A 17,787-nucleotide genomic window follows, 5' to 3' on the forward strand; every position below is an offset into this window, starting at 1 on the left:
GTTTTGTTTTTCTTTACGAAATTGAGGAGAAAGACCCAGTGGTGCAACCAGTTGACCAGCACCTAATCTCTAAACAGTCAGTCAGTTTTGAACATTATAAACAAAGTTTTACACAGTTAGCTAGTTTAAACTAGCCGCTGTAGCTAGGAGGACATTATTTTCAGTATTTAGAAAATTTAGATGAATAAATGATGACATGTACCTGTGTATTAGTATGGTAGGGCGGCGGCGGCGTGCCGGGCGGCGGCGTGTCGCGGTCGGCCCAGTCCTTGTGCAGCGCCGAGCACACACTCGCCGCCAGCGGACCCACCACCGCCGTGCCCACCGCGCCCGGGGGGTGGATAGCGGGGGACGGAGGGTACGCTGCTGGAAAAGTACATTTACAATCATTAAAATATGGAAATATAAAAAAACAAATGTTGTTAATCTAAACCGGTGGTTCCCAAGCAGTGGTCCGTGAAAGTCAAAATATGGTCCGCAAATGATTTTAAATTTTCAGGATAATTATTACACTTTATTTTCAATATACTTATATAGTGATCTCTACTACTAACATCAATAATATAAAAATGGTCCCCGACTAAGAAAAGGTTGGGAGCCCCTGATCTAAAAGGATAGGCTCTTTCAGTATAGCACACTTTCACAACTCTATAAATCTGCAACCGTATATGTTATGTCATACGAAGGTTTGTCTTTTATAACATCATTACCACGTACAAATGAGGTTAAATCATAGTTATAGAAAATAATGTCTCCAACAAAAAATAATGTATTCATAATTAGGTAGTTTTTTTTTATTGTTTATTCAATAATCATGTCCATCGTTTTCTTTGAAATCGGGTCATTTTAAGGAAATTATATGACATTTTCGTTTTTTAATGTAAAGTAAATGTAAGACCCACTTCTCTCCTCTTTGTGTAATAGTTTAAACATTCAAAAATAACTATCACACTCTCAATATATTTAAAAACGAAAAGTATCCATAATACTCACATCTCGTCAAGTCGTGGTCCAACTGTTCAGGAGAAGATCGACTCCTCATGTGCAGCACGGGAACCCCGGTTCTATTGTCAGTCTGTACACATACGAACATAACGTTAATCATCTTTATAAACCATCATAATAATGTACTCAAGTTCTTTTAGTTATTTAATAAGAATAGAAATCAAGACATGAATCCACAACTTGAGACTCGATACTTGATAGTCGATACTCGATACTCGATACTCGATACTCGATAGTCGATAGTCGATAGTCGTTAGTCGATTCTCGATACTCGGCAATCGAGCCTCGACATTCAAAACTCGAGATTAAGGAAGAATTATAACTACCTATTTATTACAATTGTATTTCAAGCTGTAAACTTCACCGCAGGCAGAGCCACCATGAATAAACCTAAAAGAACTTTTGTACATTCTTTTTGTTTGCAGCCTCACTAATTAACGAAAAATAACCAAATAATACATGAATAAAGTCTATACTTATACATTGAATCAACAAACCTCAATATCTTATAAAAGTATTGAAATAAATAAATATAAAAATTAATAGCATGAAATTAGAAATCTCATAAATAATGATATTTTGTTAAAAGTTACAGATCTCAATTAGTTAGGCTGTAATTTTAATATGAACATATTGTTAGTCACGATTTGAAATGTTATAACATATAAATGCTTATGCATTTAACAAAAACATAGAATTCATGATGATATTTATAACAATCACTTATAAAACATTTTAAAAGTAATGTTTAAGATATTGTGTTTTGTCCCGTTTTGTAACAGTAAGAGAGAAAAGGATAGAGCATAATATTGTATCTGCTGTCTCTTTCCTTCCTTACTATATTCTTTACAATAGCTAAAACATTACAAATAAACCCAAAATCATATTTATAGCAATCACTTTCAATATTGTCCATAGAAAACGTTTCTTAATAAAGTCTTATCAAAAGTAAATAGCCATTTTCTATGTACAAATATTATGTAATTATAGGACCTTATTTATATATATATATTTTACTTTACCTGCATTTATAACAATCTTATTTTAATACATCGAGAGGTATAAAAATTACGTGTTTAAACATCCAAGCGTCAAAGTAGAAAGCATGAGCCAAGTAAATAATATCAAAAGAAATAATAAAAATACGCAGAAAGTAATACAGCTTTACTAGACAAAAGTTTTCTGTGTAAAAACCTTCACCTTTTACGAAATGAGGTTTGGGAACAACATTTTTTCGAACTACCCTACGTTGAATTACATTTTGAACCTTACAATTTTTATGTAATACATCAATCAAGCTTAATCATTGCTCGTATATACAAATTAACTTTATAAAAAATTAAATAGTACATTTAACTTCAATATTTTTAGACTTTTCAGGGCAAAAATACCAAAAATAATACATAGTTTGATTGTTCCACAACCTCAATTCATATCACGTTACCTGCAGTGGCGGCGGCGGTGCATTAACAAGCGGATAGCTCATCTGCATCGCGATGGAGTTCGGCTGCGGGCCCTCCAACTCCCCGTCCAGCGAGTGAGAGGACCGACGGAACTGTCTCGCTTCCTCCTCGTAATACCGGCCGTAGTACTTGTGGCCCGGCGACGACGACGGCTTGGCCATCGCTAGCGGATTCATCGGCGGAGGACTGAGCGGGTTGCGTTTCGGTCTCTCGATAGATCGCGGCGGGAGCGGCGGGGGCGTGACGTTGTCGAGGCACGTGGTGGGCACGAGCGGCACGGTGTGGTTGTGGCGCTTGCCGCCGTCGTCGGAGTTCTGGCGCACGAGCGGCGGCGCGGGCTCCTTGCTGCGCGCGTGGCGCAGGTTGCGCAGGCTCTGGCCCGTGAGGTTGGACAGCGAGCGCGGCAGGCCGCTCAGGAAGCCCGTGTTGGGCGCCGGCGACGACGCCTTGTCCTGCGCCTTGCGCGCCGCCAGCCGCGGCGTCGACGGCTGCCAGGCAAGCGGGACATTGCTTTGTGCACATACCAGTGGCGCGCGTACGAGTGTGTCGTAGATGCCAAATAAATACGATACGGCTGCTTTTTTGATAATTTACATGTGTATATCGATTGTTTACTGAACTAATCTTAATATCTTCTATATAACAAAGAATAAAGTAAAAAAAAATCATCTGGCACTATCATTAACAATTCAAATATGTACAATTTGTTTATTGAAAAAATGACAGGATTTTATCAATTTTCGAATGTTTCACGACGTATATTTATTAAAAAAATTTACTTGTTGAAGTTTATCTCATCATACAAGAACAATCTAAAATACACATAGGCAGCATTATCAACAAATAATATTAAAATTAGTTCAGTAAACTCTCCCTACGAACCCTACACTATAATCTATGCACAGGTGAGCGAAGTACTGTGAGTTGTTGTGTTTGTACAAGACCGTTACCATAGAGACGAAAGCTCGCGTCGGTACACGTTCAGTGCCGTCTGCTAATATGCATACCGCGGCTAAACTGCCGTAGACAATATAACATTATACAATAACTAATCGTGTATTGAAAATCGAAGAATTTTAGTTTTCCTAAAATGCTTAGATGCGTTTTTATTTTCAACAGATTTGTGTATAGATTTTAAAATAGTGGAATATTTTTATGTGTTGACAATTATTTATTATTGAAGAAGCCGGAGTGTAGAACATTATATTCAGTGTAAATGTGTGAAAACATCAACTTAGCAGAATGCAGCTACTCGAAGACGATGATGCCCGAATATTTTATGTAAGAGCGTCCAACGACATTCAAATTTACCTATCGGATCAAAAATTGACCTCCTTATTTACAACAATAAGATCACATATCTAGAAAAACGAACGCCAAAATATAAAAAAGGTAAAAATCCAATTAGTATTTATACAAAAATGTATAAAAAAAATATCTCAAAAAACGTTACCACTATAAAACTGGACATATAGATGGGTGACAAAACACGACACTTATATAAAACACATATATAATAATATTATATGATATAGACAAGCATGCATATAAGCGAACGGTACACAACGCCCGACGAGTCCCAGTATTAGACGTGTTAGTGTGGCGACATCTCTTAGCGGAATTATTCAACTTTTGCGTTATAATATTTGCTGAATATTGTGTGCGTGGATATTCTAATTCTAGTCTTCACAATTGATGGTGACGTTTATTATCACAGGATCAGAATAGCAACATAGATAAAAGATAAACTTAAACATTGGAATATATTATTGTCTTTCCTTAAAATCAGTGGTGACCTCAAAAATAAGGCACAGAAATCTCATTACAGTAAATACGATCGCTGCTATGGATTTAAAATCTATGGTCTAGGAGTTTAAAGCACAAGCCCAACATCTTTTAATTAAAACCTTAATAAGACAGCAGACCAAAATATAGTAGTATTATCAGATTTGAATTATGCTAACACTAAAAGTGAACCTGAATATCCAAACACTCATATTCTCAAACTAATAAAAAATACAATTTAAGTATCTGACAGTAAAAGTTGAATAATTTCAAAATAAGAGATGTACCATCGCTTTGTTACATGGGACAATATTAATGTTTAATACATAATGGACAAATCACTTTCGCCTCATCTATTACACTTGCGGACGCGATTCTGTATAAAGCATGTCTTTTAAAACATTAGTGAATTCTCAGTTAAATGTGATCTATCGAAAGGAAACCTAAAAGATTGAATTAAGCTCTCAATAATAATTATTTAATTAAATTGAAATTTTAAGCTTTAACGATTCAAAATTATACAATCTAGGAAATTTCTTTAATATCGGATCTTTAAAATATGATAGATATAGAAATGATGATGATATTGCAAAAGAAGGAAGAGAAGTATATGGTATGTTTTAATATCAAAGTTAACTTAATTGTCACAATAAAACACCTTAACATTATAGGATAAAACTAGAAGTCCTTAACTTAACGACACACGTTACTAAACAGTCCATAAGCGATAATTAGTTATCCTGTTCATGAATTAACTCAATACAGCTTCAATAAATCAATACGAAATACAGTTATTTGCATATCTAAGTTGCATATTAAAGCCATCAATTCAAATGTCAGCAGTAAAACGAAATGACTCCGCTATTTAGAGCATAGTAACTCCGTGTCGTGTACAACGCGTAGTTATGCTAGAGACAATTTATACAGCCCTTACGGAACACGCAGTGAATAGCTAATGAAGTTCATTGTTGATTGATTAGAAATTCAAGCTAATTTTGTTTATTGGCTATTAAATTTTGATGTGGTAATTGTTTTGAGGCAAGGTTTGAATTAAACATTTATAAAAAGTACTGTTTTAAAGACCACCTAAGAACATCTGATAAGAATCGTGTGTTAAATGCAAGTAAATTTCATATAAAGGGTTATTATTATCTGATCCATACTATTCCATATTTCATTACCTATAAGAATCTACGAGAGAAATGTTACTTTAACGCCATCTATCGATCAAAATTATCAACTCTATGACCATTTCTGAAGAAAACATAGCAGAAAAATGCAGTCAGAATTTTTTATTGACAATAATAACACCCACATAAAGAGATTCATTGAGAATTCATTTATTCTAAAAGTCTATTTATTCATTCAAAATTATCATACTTTATACAACAATCCTATCCGCAAACGTACCCACAACACATAGAATATAAAAAAATACAGTGAGATACAAAAAATGAAATCAAAAATACGTAAAAAAAATGGCTGCAATACAGTATCAAACAGTTGAGTGAGGCTCGTCTATGGTGGTGTGATGGAAAATAGACGTTATATGTATGGGTATAAGGTAGATATTACCTGGCCGGCCATGATGGTGTCTATTTCGTGTTGGAGCTTGGAGCATCGCTGCTCAGCTGATTGTAGCTCGGCTTGTTTGCGAACGTCTGGCACTTTAGAGATTTCATCTGGAAGTTGTAAGGTGGGGTGTTAGTTTGATTTGAGTATTTTTGAGTCTTATGCTTGAATGCCTCGCAATTGGGTTGCATTGCAAAAAACGATTACGAATTAAATTATTGGAAACAAAATAAAATATTGTCGTTTTGAAGGTAAAGATTGAATTTTATAGAAGGTGGTAAACACAAAGCCTTAGATGGGTAAATTCTTAAAAGACCTTAAAAATAATTATATCCGTTCCCTCCCGGAATTGAATCATAAACACTCTCGGCCACAATCCAGCTTTCCATGGGCCATTTTTTTAAAGTAGCATAAATCTATAAACAATACAGTAATGAAGGAATTGATTTTCAATATAAGTAAGTACTGAGTACTAATATAAATAAGTCAATATTTACTTCGTAAATCTCTGATAAACTTCTGTTCCTTCTCCAACATGAGCCGCACCGTGTGAACCTTCGATACTTCTAGTTGTCGTTGTTTCTCAGGCTGGAAATATACAAGAAATATGTTAATGTAATTGTAATTAATTGGAGAAATTCTTTATATCATGAGCGTGTTGCTAACCACAGAAAAGACTTCAGTCGAAACAAATAAATAAAGAGATAAGCCTTAAGTGGAGACGGAAGGAGTAGGAATATTGCCATAAAATGGACAAAAATTGAATTACTTAACTAAAGTTGCGTATTTTACGAGAACCAATCCTCGTGCAACCAAATTTCGAAAGGGCTGGATGACGTAAAAACCATTGCAGAGACTTAAACAGTTCATACAATACCGTTCAATAATGACCTACTACAATATTAATTGGTTTATATACGTCCAAATTACCTAAAGAACTAGGAATAATACCTAGACTAAACTAAAAACCAAACAAACAAAATATCCCATTTCCGTATAACATCACAATACGACATAAGGTCTCAAGCGGGATCCTTCAGCGCTGCGCACGCGCACCTGTGCAAACAACAACCGGTAAAGGTCGCGTGCTTACACCACTTGTACTACTATACTACTTTCTATAAACATATATATTTATAGATTGAAAATACTTCATGAAATTGTAAAATACCGCATTGTCTATTGTCTGTCTAGTCTATTGTCTTGAGAATGAAAGACTTGTGGGTAAAAATAAAAGAAGGAGATTTTTGTCAAAACCCTTACTTAGTGCAGTCAAGAGGATACAACTCTTAGAAATAATAAAAAAGACACAGCGACGAAATCTATCAGATTTGAGTTTTAATCTCTTTTACGTCGATTTTGCCGTGATCATATTTTCATCACCGCAAAACAAGATCTTACTACATCCTTACCAACTTACTAGACACTGGAGATACCTAACTGTTGAAAAATAGGCCGAACAGATAGATAGCTAACACATCGAAAGTAACAATTACACTAATAAAAATCATTACCGAATTAATTCCCATTTTCTTCTGTAAAAACCGGGTTGAAAAAGTTCAAAGGCGACAATTCTTTAATAAAAAAAATTATTCGTAAAAACTATCGTACACGGCAACAAGCAATCCATTTCAAGATCATTCACCGACTGTCTGTCTAATTGTTATGAGACACGGTTTATTAAACATACATACATACATACTACATATTATTATGTAGTGTCGTAGTTGTAGTAAACATATTGTGTCGTGTGCTACTGTAATTAAAACAAACATGAGTTGTTTCACTGTTACGATATGTTGTAGGTGAAAGGCGATATATAAAATATAAAAACAATAGATAGTATTCGTTTTGAGTTAATTAATTTTTTTGCTGGAGATATTTTGAATGTATTGCAAGGACTTTTACAAAACAAAAAAGCAATGGACACGACGCAGAACCCGAAATGACTGTTTGTGGATTTAACAATTTGTGTGGGAATCAAACCCACGGTCTCCAGAATCATTAGTAGTGGCTACAACCTTATCCACTCCGTTACGGATCCCTCAATAGGCTTGAACACTAACTGAATAAACATGACAATGCTCACAAGCAAATGACTTATTTTTTAGTGTCAGAAACTTGCAAACTTTCAAAATTTGAAATTTCATATACTAACACCTAAAAAAATGACCCAAAATATCAAAGAAGTCTCGTCCATTTGACGTTGCTTTAAAGGAATGCAGCTTCATAAACAACATACACGAACGAAAAACTAAGTACTTCAAAAAAGATACTGATTATCTAATCAAGTTCACATTTACTATAACAACACAATATTTATGTATATTATAATCACTACATCAAAAGTCAACTCAATCAAGGATAAATACCTACCTTTTCCTCGCAATTACCCCAAATACAAAACTAATTATACCGGTAAATACACCGAATACATTAAATACATAGAATACACGGAATATAGTCGATGCACAGGTGTGTCGACCTTGTCGTTATCATGAGAAATGCAATAGTATTGTAAAATCATACGGCGTGCGGTGCGCAAGGACGCTTACGATATGACGTCGATCAGCTGACTGGATCAAGTTTATATTCATATAAATAAACATATAACAAATTCGACCTATTAATGTCTCACCGCTCCCTCATTGCGAGAGAAGATCCTTGCCCAGCGGTAAAATTTATTTTATTTTATTCACTGAGCAAGGGTCGCCTCTAGTCTTCTCCTGTAATAAGGGAGGATTTAGGCCTTGAGTACACCACGCTGGCCAAGTGCGGGTTGGGGACTTTGCATATAGACATTCAAGAACTGTTCTAAAGAACTCTTAGGCATGCAAGGTTGCATCGCGATGTTTTCAATTAAAGTTCTTTTACACAGTTTTCGAATGGGTACAAACTTTCTACCACCACCTAGCCCGTGTGGTAGACTACCCTACCTCATTCTGGAGCAGATCCTTACTAAATAATAAAACAGCGATAGGTTTGGGTACTTACATTAACAGGTACGGGCGCTGTGATTTTGTGTCTTGACATGTTCTGTTGTACCGTCAGCACTGTCGTTGGGTTCGCTGAAACGTTATGAAACCACACATTAATCACTATCATAGCCCATTGCCAGTCGCGCTCACCGGGCGGTAAACGATCTGTGAGTTAAGCAACGCTTGGCGCGGTCATTCGACAGATGGTTGCCCATGTAGTGGTATATAAATACGATAAGAAGTAGACTATCATTTAACGTCATGGTCACCTGAATTTTTCAGTCCTTGTTTCCCTTCTCTTCCCCTTCAGTAACTAGCTTAAAAAAAACTAGCAGCATAGTACGCAACCAGATGCTTATCAAAGGCTCTCAGCTACTCAAGTAATAGTAAACAGCTGGTGTCTCCGCTTAACATACACAATTAAATATTAAAACACAATCGACAATAGGTGATAGTCGTTTTATCCATTATATCAACGCCCTATGAACAATTTATGAAAGAAACACAAAGAAATATTTCATTAGAAATTAATTAAAACTAATCAAGTATAAACAATCCGATGACTGCAATACATGCAGCAAGAGACGAGACTATTTGTTAGATAATTCATGTCTTTTAATTACTCCATGAAAAAGTATTGCCATCATTAAAATTCTCACGACGTTTCGCTATGAAAATTATATTAGAGCGTGACTGTAGAACACAATGTATGGCAACACTAATATAATATGGAGTCTGGATTTTCCAAAGTATTTTGGGACAAACACGTGTGGAATATCTAATCAAGTGTTAGTCACTAATTTAATTATTATTCCGGTTTAATTCTTTACTCATCAACGAAATTTTATTTTGCAATCGTGTTTATAACTTAATTTAAATTAAATAAAACATTTGAATTAGCTTGTATTTCAAGTAAATCTCAAAGGCCCGATTGATTGGGAAATCCCAAACACATTTTTCTTTATTCATATGGAACCGCACGAAATCAAAACCTCATCTTCTTAAGGACATCAGCGGAAGCATCAGCAGCAGGAAACATCAGCGGTCAGCGATTTATCTAAAATAAACTATATGATTTTTAGACGTTAATTGTGTAGGTACTTTATCAGCATGTCTGAATGTCCCATAGCTGCGACAAGCTCCATACTTCCAAACACCTACACGCCTATGTAAGCTCTTGCAAAAAATCAAAACAGCAAGTGATGTCTCCAGGTCCTCACCTCGTATCATGTGCACGACCTGCTGGTGCGTGTGGTGGTGCACCGGCACGGAGTCCACGCGCAGGATCCTGTCGCCAGCGCGGAGACCAGCCCGCCACGCCGCGCCATGCTCTTTCACTGATTGAACGTACACCGGATTGTCACCTAGAAATACAAGAAAATAAATAAATAACGCATAATTTGTTTTGAAAACAAGAATAGCATAACCACGACTACAAAGGCTATAAACGTATTAATAAATATGCAACTCAGAAGTTTAAAATGAAATTGTCTATTCGCACACCAATTACATTTCTGTCTTAATCTTTAGGTGTATAATTCATGATCAGTTTTTTTTTTTTAAGAAATTCCGGCCTCCTACCACCGCGAGTGCAACTTGCGCCAAAACGTTAGGCATTTAAGGTATAAAGCGTGTTCGCGTTCATTCCCGTATTCTATTATACATTAAACATGCAAAGCGAGAGTTAAAAAGTTATGATTAATCTTCAGGTGTCAATTTAAATCCCGTTATAAACTTCGACATGCTATGTCGAATTTCTTTACAGCATATAAAACCACTTTCTTAAACCGACTGATAAAGAGATAACTCCCGAAGAACCTTGTCATAAAACCTACTAACAACAAGATCCAACATTCAATAGACACTAAACCAAAGTGAAGTAGCCATCACCTCGCAATAACGCATTCAAACCGTGTGTAATACTCAAGAATTAAATAAACGGTGACATTCAAGGGTTTTGACGTCGCTTGAATGCAGCTTTCACTGCGTCTGACAATCTTTAGACATCTTTGAAACCTTTTGACGGCTGCTAGGAATTTATTTGCATAGGCACGATACTCTAAATGCCGTAGTTTCACGTTCTGAGGTAACTTTATTCGAATAGTAATTTTGATTGCTTCTGTGACATGTTCTGTAGTGTATCTGACTGATGATCATGAAGTCCCGGGTTAATTTCCCGGGTTGGACAAAATACTATTGCTCTTTTTTTTATTTATATTTTAATCTCAATTGAAGCCCGAATTTAGTAACGTGACCGGTAAATGACAATAAGGTCCCTGTTACATAGGGCTGAAATTGTAAATGGTGTATGTAACGTGGGTGTATTTCATACACCTGTCTACAACTTAGAGCATAACAGGCGTGATATTATGTATGTATGTGTATTTATCATTAGATTTATGAGTAAATATAAAAAATAATTTAGCAGCTATACTGTCAATGGTTAACCAACAAAGTCTCTTATTAATTCGAATGGTAATATATTTGTATTAGTCGATACATATCAGAACAAGTTATGAAGTAACACCTCGTTCGCGTAGCGTGGCGTTGCGAAATATATTAATTAAACGATACATCGAATGTGTCGACAGGACAAATTAATTGTGTATCGGGATATGTTGTAAATCGTTCTGTTTAGTAACTAACTAATTGGTACTGCAAACGGATAAACTAGCTGTGGGAAATTGAGATGCATAGAGCCGTGATCAAAATTAAGACCAAGCCAAACGTTTTGTGTACTATAAGTGATGATGGCTTGATTTGAAATCGGCGTTATTTAGTTTCGATAAAATCGACACATAGTAGGTACATTTCCAAAGTAGCTATGGTGTTGTGTCCTTTTTGCGCTACAGAAATGCGACCTTTTTACTACACTATCAAGCTAACTATGGAGAAATTTTATATACAAAATTCATCAGCATCCTTAACGTAAGGTACCTGGGTCGAATATGGCTAGCCAAAAATGTGACCACATTCGCACTTCAAACACAAAATATTGTTTCGTTGTATTTCATAAGGAATAACACTACAGTAGGCCAAAAAATTCTCGACATTAAAATATACTCAAAACTTAACTTTGACCTAATATAATGTCGATTCCATTCCAATCTAAACAAACGATGCACAAATGTTGCGTATGGAATAATTTAATTTCATTTAACTATCGTCATAAATTATGAACTTGGCCCTCAGTAGTCAGCTGACTAGCATACTCAGACATCAATTCTCTAGCATACTCAAACGTACACAGTGTGATAGTACTAGTAAACAATGTCATACCGGAGACTTTCATTCCATATCCATGCTCGTCGCGTACGACGGTGACGGTGAGCAAGTCGTCGCCGCCCGGCGACACCGCCCCGCCCAGCATCACCTGGAACAACACAATACATACGTTATTTAAAGCTCTTTACATACAAGTAAATAAACATTCAAGATTTTATTGTAAACAGTTTTTGGTGTGTTTTGATAAAAATCCGTATCTTAATCTATTGTATTTGCGCCGAGAATTAAGAAAGAAATGGCGGGGACGGCATTAATATACTCCATCATTCGGCTTGTAAACATATTCAGACGTTAAAATTATGTGGCTATTCCTTTTAGTATCGTAAGACCCATCGCATAAAAATAAGAAAGGAGAGTGATAAAGAAAGTTTTTAAACGCGAAGCAATATTTCAGTAGTGTACAACTACTTACCTATTTTCCATTCTACAATATCTATATTTATCGTCAAAACGTGGTTAAGTAGCAAAATGTTTGTTCGCTGAAGCTACGAACTTGAGAAGTTCAAGCCACTTGGAAACCTTTGACTTTGCATAAAGACTCTTTGACGCAGAACATTTAACGAGCTGAGACATCCAAAAACAAGGAAAAACTTCGGACATAGTCACCTATTAATTAAAGAGCCGCGCCTATGGTCGCTTACTTCACTATTTAATCGTTTCCTGATCGGTGAAAGCGAATTCTTTAATGGCAAAACAAAGGTACCTAACAGCCGTATTGCTAGTACATTACAAGTTGTTTACGAGTCCCAAGTTATTTTACGAGCACGATTTCTATATAAACAAAAAATAAATTGCTGTTATTCAAGAGACCGAAAGAACCAACCGAAAAGTGGAAAGTCAGGGGCACACACAATAAGACAAGAAAATAAATTTAATATACCTACGATATCAGAGAATTAAAGTCAAAGTTTAAAACGATCTACATTTAATTGAAAGAGAAATCTTCCCACCAAAACGAACCACATAACCATTAAGCCGATTACTAATACTAAAACCGCAAATAAATAAATAATAACAATTCGAAAGGCTCAAAGTGTAGAAATAAGCCAATAGTAACGATATAATATGCAAAACCCTGTGAATCACGGTACCGCACTATAACTTACAGAAACAACTCATAAACGTGACGTTTATCTGTTATTCAACTAAATTATTGGGCGTCTTTAAGTGAATATCGTATAATTTGTGAGAAAACATTCTCTTTACGATCTCCACTAACGGTTGTGAAGGGATTCTGCCAAACTGTGTCGTTATGCTACGAATACAATTAATAAGAAATGTTCTTAAATCTGGGTCGTGTTTACCAGTAATTTTACTCAAAAGTCCCTCTTTTAGCATTGTATAATCTTCAGGTCCATGTTTGGTAGTTGTGTTTAGTACTTCAGGGTAAATTTGATAGTAGCAATGGTATTGTATGTCGTATAAAAGGAAGCTGTTAGTTACCTAATAAAGTTCATTCCTTAGTCATCAGTGCAGGGATACACAGGTACAATAAAAGATTTTTAAATTGCATTTTTCTATTTAGGTAGGCACTAGAAGAGATCTGAGAAAGACTTGATAATTAAGATTTTGCTGTCAATAATAATAACCGCTTTCCTCAACACAGCATAAAAACTTTGCGTATATAACATGTAATTAGGCGACTTCCTCCATCAATTTACAGATGTTTGTCTGTAGGAAAGAAACTATTTTGACATGTCTTAATGCTTCTTGTCCTTTCGACAACATTGAAACTAAAAACACGTATGTAATGAGATACCATAGATTACATCAGTCATCCCGAGACCAAGGTCAGCAAGAAAAACAAACAAAATTAAATATTCCTGTGCTATTACTACAATTCCCTACATTCACCTAAACTCAAAACCGCGAATGACACAATATTCTGGTCACCTAAAAATATTAGAATTTTGTAAATTTTATACCAAACATTGCTTGTTAAATAGCAATCTAATTGTCTTCCTAAACCATCACACGATCAACCAAAATTTTACACTCTGACCTTTGCAAAAATGCCTACCACATTTAGACCTACAAAATCGACACCATCATATAACCACGGCCTCAACCTCATGACACGTGGAAACAAGCAACAACAGCATTAGTCACACAGGAAGGACCATCACGGGCATAAAACCCATTTCCTTCGAAACTATTAGCAGATGACGCGACATAACGCACGATTATGGCGGAAAAGGTCATCACTTTTATATTACAACTAAAACTTGTATATTGCTATGATATTGGACACGGGTCACTGTTTTATTATGGGAATAAAATGGGGTCATTTACTATTGTGACATAAATGGTCATATTATTTACTTCGCAAAAATGAGAAGGGGAAGCCAGAACAACAATCATTAAATATTTGTGGTGACGTAAAAACATCATAATTTGTTTGTCCACTATTAGACGTATTGTAGTAAAAGTGACACATTATTTATAGACATAAGAGCAAATAATAAATAAAGCCTGGGTTTAGTACCTAGCCAAAAGAAATAAATCCTTTCCCTGACTCTATGGCTCATATATACCGATTGTAGCACAAGTGTCATATTAATTAAAAACAAAAGAGTAATCAATAAAAATAACTATATTCTGCAGTTAACAGGAAAATATCCTTTCTCCAACTTTGTAACTCTTGTATGCCAATACCTAGAAAGTTTAAGGTATCGTAAAAACTGCACGTAAAAAACTTAATGCTAATATTCAAATACAATCAGAAGCTTCAACATTCTTAAACTTATTTTTTTATCAAAATAATCCTAAATAATAGATAAAACTGCAAAGATTACTCAATAAAACCACCAGGGTCAGTTACACGTAAAACTTGACCATCCAACGTGGAACACCGTGCGTGCGCGTGCGCAGTCTTCAGCCGCACATGCGACGCTCAAGAAGAATTCACATTACATACACGACAAGTTATTATTACATTACATTTATGTAATGACGATTGTTCAATCATAGTTGTCACGCATACACATTGGTATTTTACCTATTTGGTTTAATCGTCTCTATCTATTTATCTAATCAGTGCACTTCTATTCGTTGTTGAGTAAAAGCCTTGTTTATACACAACTAGCTGACCCGCGCAACTTCGCTTGCGTGTATCCCGCTACTTCGACAAATACAGTCAACACACCAACACATATTGGATACTAATTTTCAATTCACAATAACTTCTCTTTCCCTTAACCGCGTTTAAAATATTAAAATGTTTTTTGGTTTCTGTGACTCTTCTTTGATCGCCCCCCCTTCCGGTCCGCATCTCCGCCCCTCCTATCAGTTTTTGGAAAAAATATTTAAGTAATGTACAGATTTTTTTTTGTCTTATATGTATAGATCAAAGTCGTAGTACCTACTTTTTAATATTATTTATTTTTTATGTACCGTTTTTTTATATTTTTTGTTTTTTTTTTTTATGTACTTAAGTACCTACTTTTGTTATATACATCTAACTATTATTTTCTTGTTTACTTTTTAAATTATTTACATTCTACATTTTATTACTTTTACTTATTTTTTATTTACATTTATTTTTAGAAGATTAACTTTGTCTACATTTTTTGAAATATAATATAAGGTATACATACATTTTCATTTTAACGATGAGAAAGGTTTCCCATATATTTAAAATTAAAGACTATCTACAATTAAAAACTACCTGTAGGTAGATATACATGTTATTTTTTTTATTTTTTTTTCTTTACCTTTTTTATGTAAGTATTAGATTGTACTTTATTTATGTAGGTACACTATCTATTTTAATTTTTGATTTAGTACTTTTTGTGTCTTTTATATTCCTTATGCACTTTTTTTTACTTTTTATTTACTTAAAACAATTAATTTTTAGAAGATTAACGTTGTGTACCTACTTTTTAAACTTATTTACTTTTTACATTTTTATTTTATCTTTACAACAATTATTATATTACAGAATGTCTTTATATACAACGTTCACAGCTTTTTTGTCATTAGACAATACAAACATGTTTTCTCGAGAGGTTACTCTTGAAGGAGCGACATACAGTTTGCCCCGCCGCCGCGGCCGGCCCGTACCGTGCCGCAATACTAATATCGTGATATCTCCTAAACTATATGTCTAAATAACACACTGTAAACTGCAAAAATAATCTAAATTAAATGCTCGTGATGATGAACTTACTTATTTTGATAAGGATATATGTATTATTGGTTATATCACCAGTTAAACATCACCCAACGAATTAAATGTTTTTTTAATACAGAAAAGTAGTTTTTGTGACTTAAATAAAAAAGCTGGATATATGTCATCGCGGACTTTTTTGTAGAACTAATAAAGACCAATGTTTTTGCTATACATTGTTCTTACTTGTATCCAACGGTATAAGCGGCGCACGCACAAATGCAATCTTCAATTAGATTTTTTTTCTGACTTCTTGGACATAAATCGCTATAACTCAGCTAATATAGTTTCAATGTATTTCAATTATATATAAAAACCTGTCGGAGAAAATACTCTTTCTATTAGTGAAAACCGCATCAAAATCCGTTGCGTAGTTTTAAAGTTTTATGCATACGAAGGGACTACAGACAAAATGGGCGACTTTGTTTTATACTATGTAGTGATAATAAGTCTCAAAACTTCAGTGCTGTAGCTACCTATTGAGCCCTAGAATTCATTATAAAATATAGTTACAAGTAAAAAGCGTGATTTCTGTCATGATGAATCTAATCATCACATCCAATCACGACCCTCAGAAATGAAGAACACGACGCGAAGGGGAATATAGCGGTTTGGTTTGGGTAAATACTTGGTTACCTCCTATGGCTAACTATCAAAAGAAAATTTTGACAATAGTCTTTATTAATTTGCTTGCTGCTTACTTCGTCCAGTAAAAAGGTTATCCGACACTTTTTCCTAAACTGTTAAACTAGCCCTGAAAATAATAACTTTCTATCCTACCTACATTTAACTTCATTGTCTTACATAAAAAATATGATTTGTCGGTCTCCGTTTTACCGTTAAGTGCATGACAATTATTACTGTTATTGAGTAATATCGTCATTCCTGCAACGGCGATAAAATATTAACCACAAACTCAGTATCGATCGCTCTATATTCGGTCGGCCGCTCGTCAATTTAGACAAAATTGTTTTACGGGTCAGTGTTGTATAACTTAATATGATTATAATTCAATATTAGAGTGTTTTGGTGAACCCGTGGTAAGATGGGTCGATGGCATAGTAAAGTTTGTCAGAAAGAGAAGAAGGCTTATCGATTTCTAATTGATAGTCGTCTTTCCTAGCGTTTATTGTTTGGATAACAAGCGAAAAGTACGTAGCCTAAATAGGTATTGCACTAATTTAAATCGAGTGAGAGGAGTTTAACCGTGAAAAAGCTAGGTAAACTTAGAAACTAAGCTATAATGGAATTCATTTCAAATTCTTATGGAAATCTTTTTTATCTCACTGCTGGGCAAGGGCTAGGCCGTGAGCCCGTCACGCTGGCCAAGTGCGGGTTGGGGACTTAGCATGCTCTCAAGAAATGCGTCAAACTATTTTAAGCATGCAAGGTTTCATCACAATGTTTTCCTTCACCCTTGTAGCAAGTGATTATTATCTCTACTGCAAATGGAAAATTACCAAAAGAGCCGCGTTTTGATAAAGGATTTAAACAGCATCAAGCACTTAGTCAAAAGCTAGGCAATGGCTAC

The 17,787-nt window shown here is 35.0% G+C and overlaps 1 protein-coding gene across 5 annotated transcripts in view; it reads right to left on the minus strand.

Moving 5' to 3' along the window:
- The window catches only part of RhoGEF2 (Rho guanine nucleotide exchange factor 2), a 243,736-nt gene that overhangs the window by 185,924 nt on the left and 40,025 nt on the right, over positions 1 to 17,787 (minus strand). For 2 of the 5 annotated variants that reach the window (XM_076131553.1, XM_076131551.1), the window contains exons 2-9: positions 12,083 to 12,176; positions 10,024 to 10,167; positions 8,820 to 8,893; positions 6,323 to 6,413; positions 5,829 to 5,935; positions 2,450 to 2,956; positions 994 to 1,075; positions 203 to 366 (exon numbers count right to left, since the gene is read on the minus strand). In XM_076131553.1, coding sequence (XP_075987668.1) covers positions 203 to 366; positions 994 to 1,075; positions 2,450 to 2,956; positions 5,829 to 5,935; positions 6,323 to 6,413; positions 8,820 to 8,893; positions 10,024 to 10,167; positions 12,083 to 12,173 — 1,260 coding nt within the window. In that variant the 5' untranslated portion in view covers positions 12,174 to 12,176. The remainder of the gene's footprint in view (positions 1 to 202; positions 367 to 993; positions 1,076 to 2,449; positions 2,957 to 5,828; positions 5,936 to 6,322; positions 6,414 to 8,819; positions 8,894 to 10,023; positions 10,168 to 12,082; positions 12,177 to 17,787) is intronic. The other 3 variants (XM_076131552.1, XM_076131555.1, XM_076131554.1) reach the window with 3 other exon arrangements.

Source organism: Anticarsia gemmatalis, chromosome 26, assembly GCF_050436995.1.
Source record: "Anticarsia gemmatalis isolate Benzon Research Colony breed Stoneville strain chromosome 26, ilAntGemm2 primary, whole genome shotgun sequence".
Lineage (NCBI taxonomy): Eukaryota > Metazoa > Arthropoda > Insecta > Lepidoptera > Erebidae > Anticarsia > Anticarsia gemmatalis.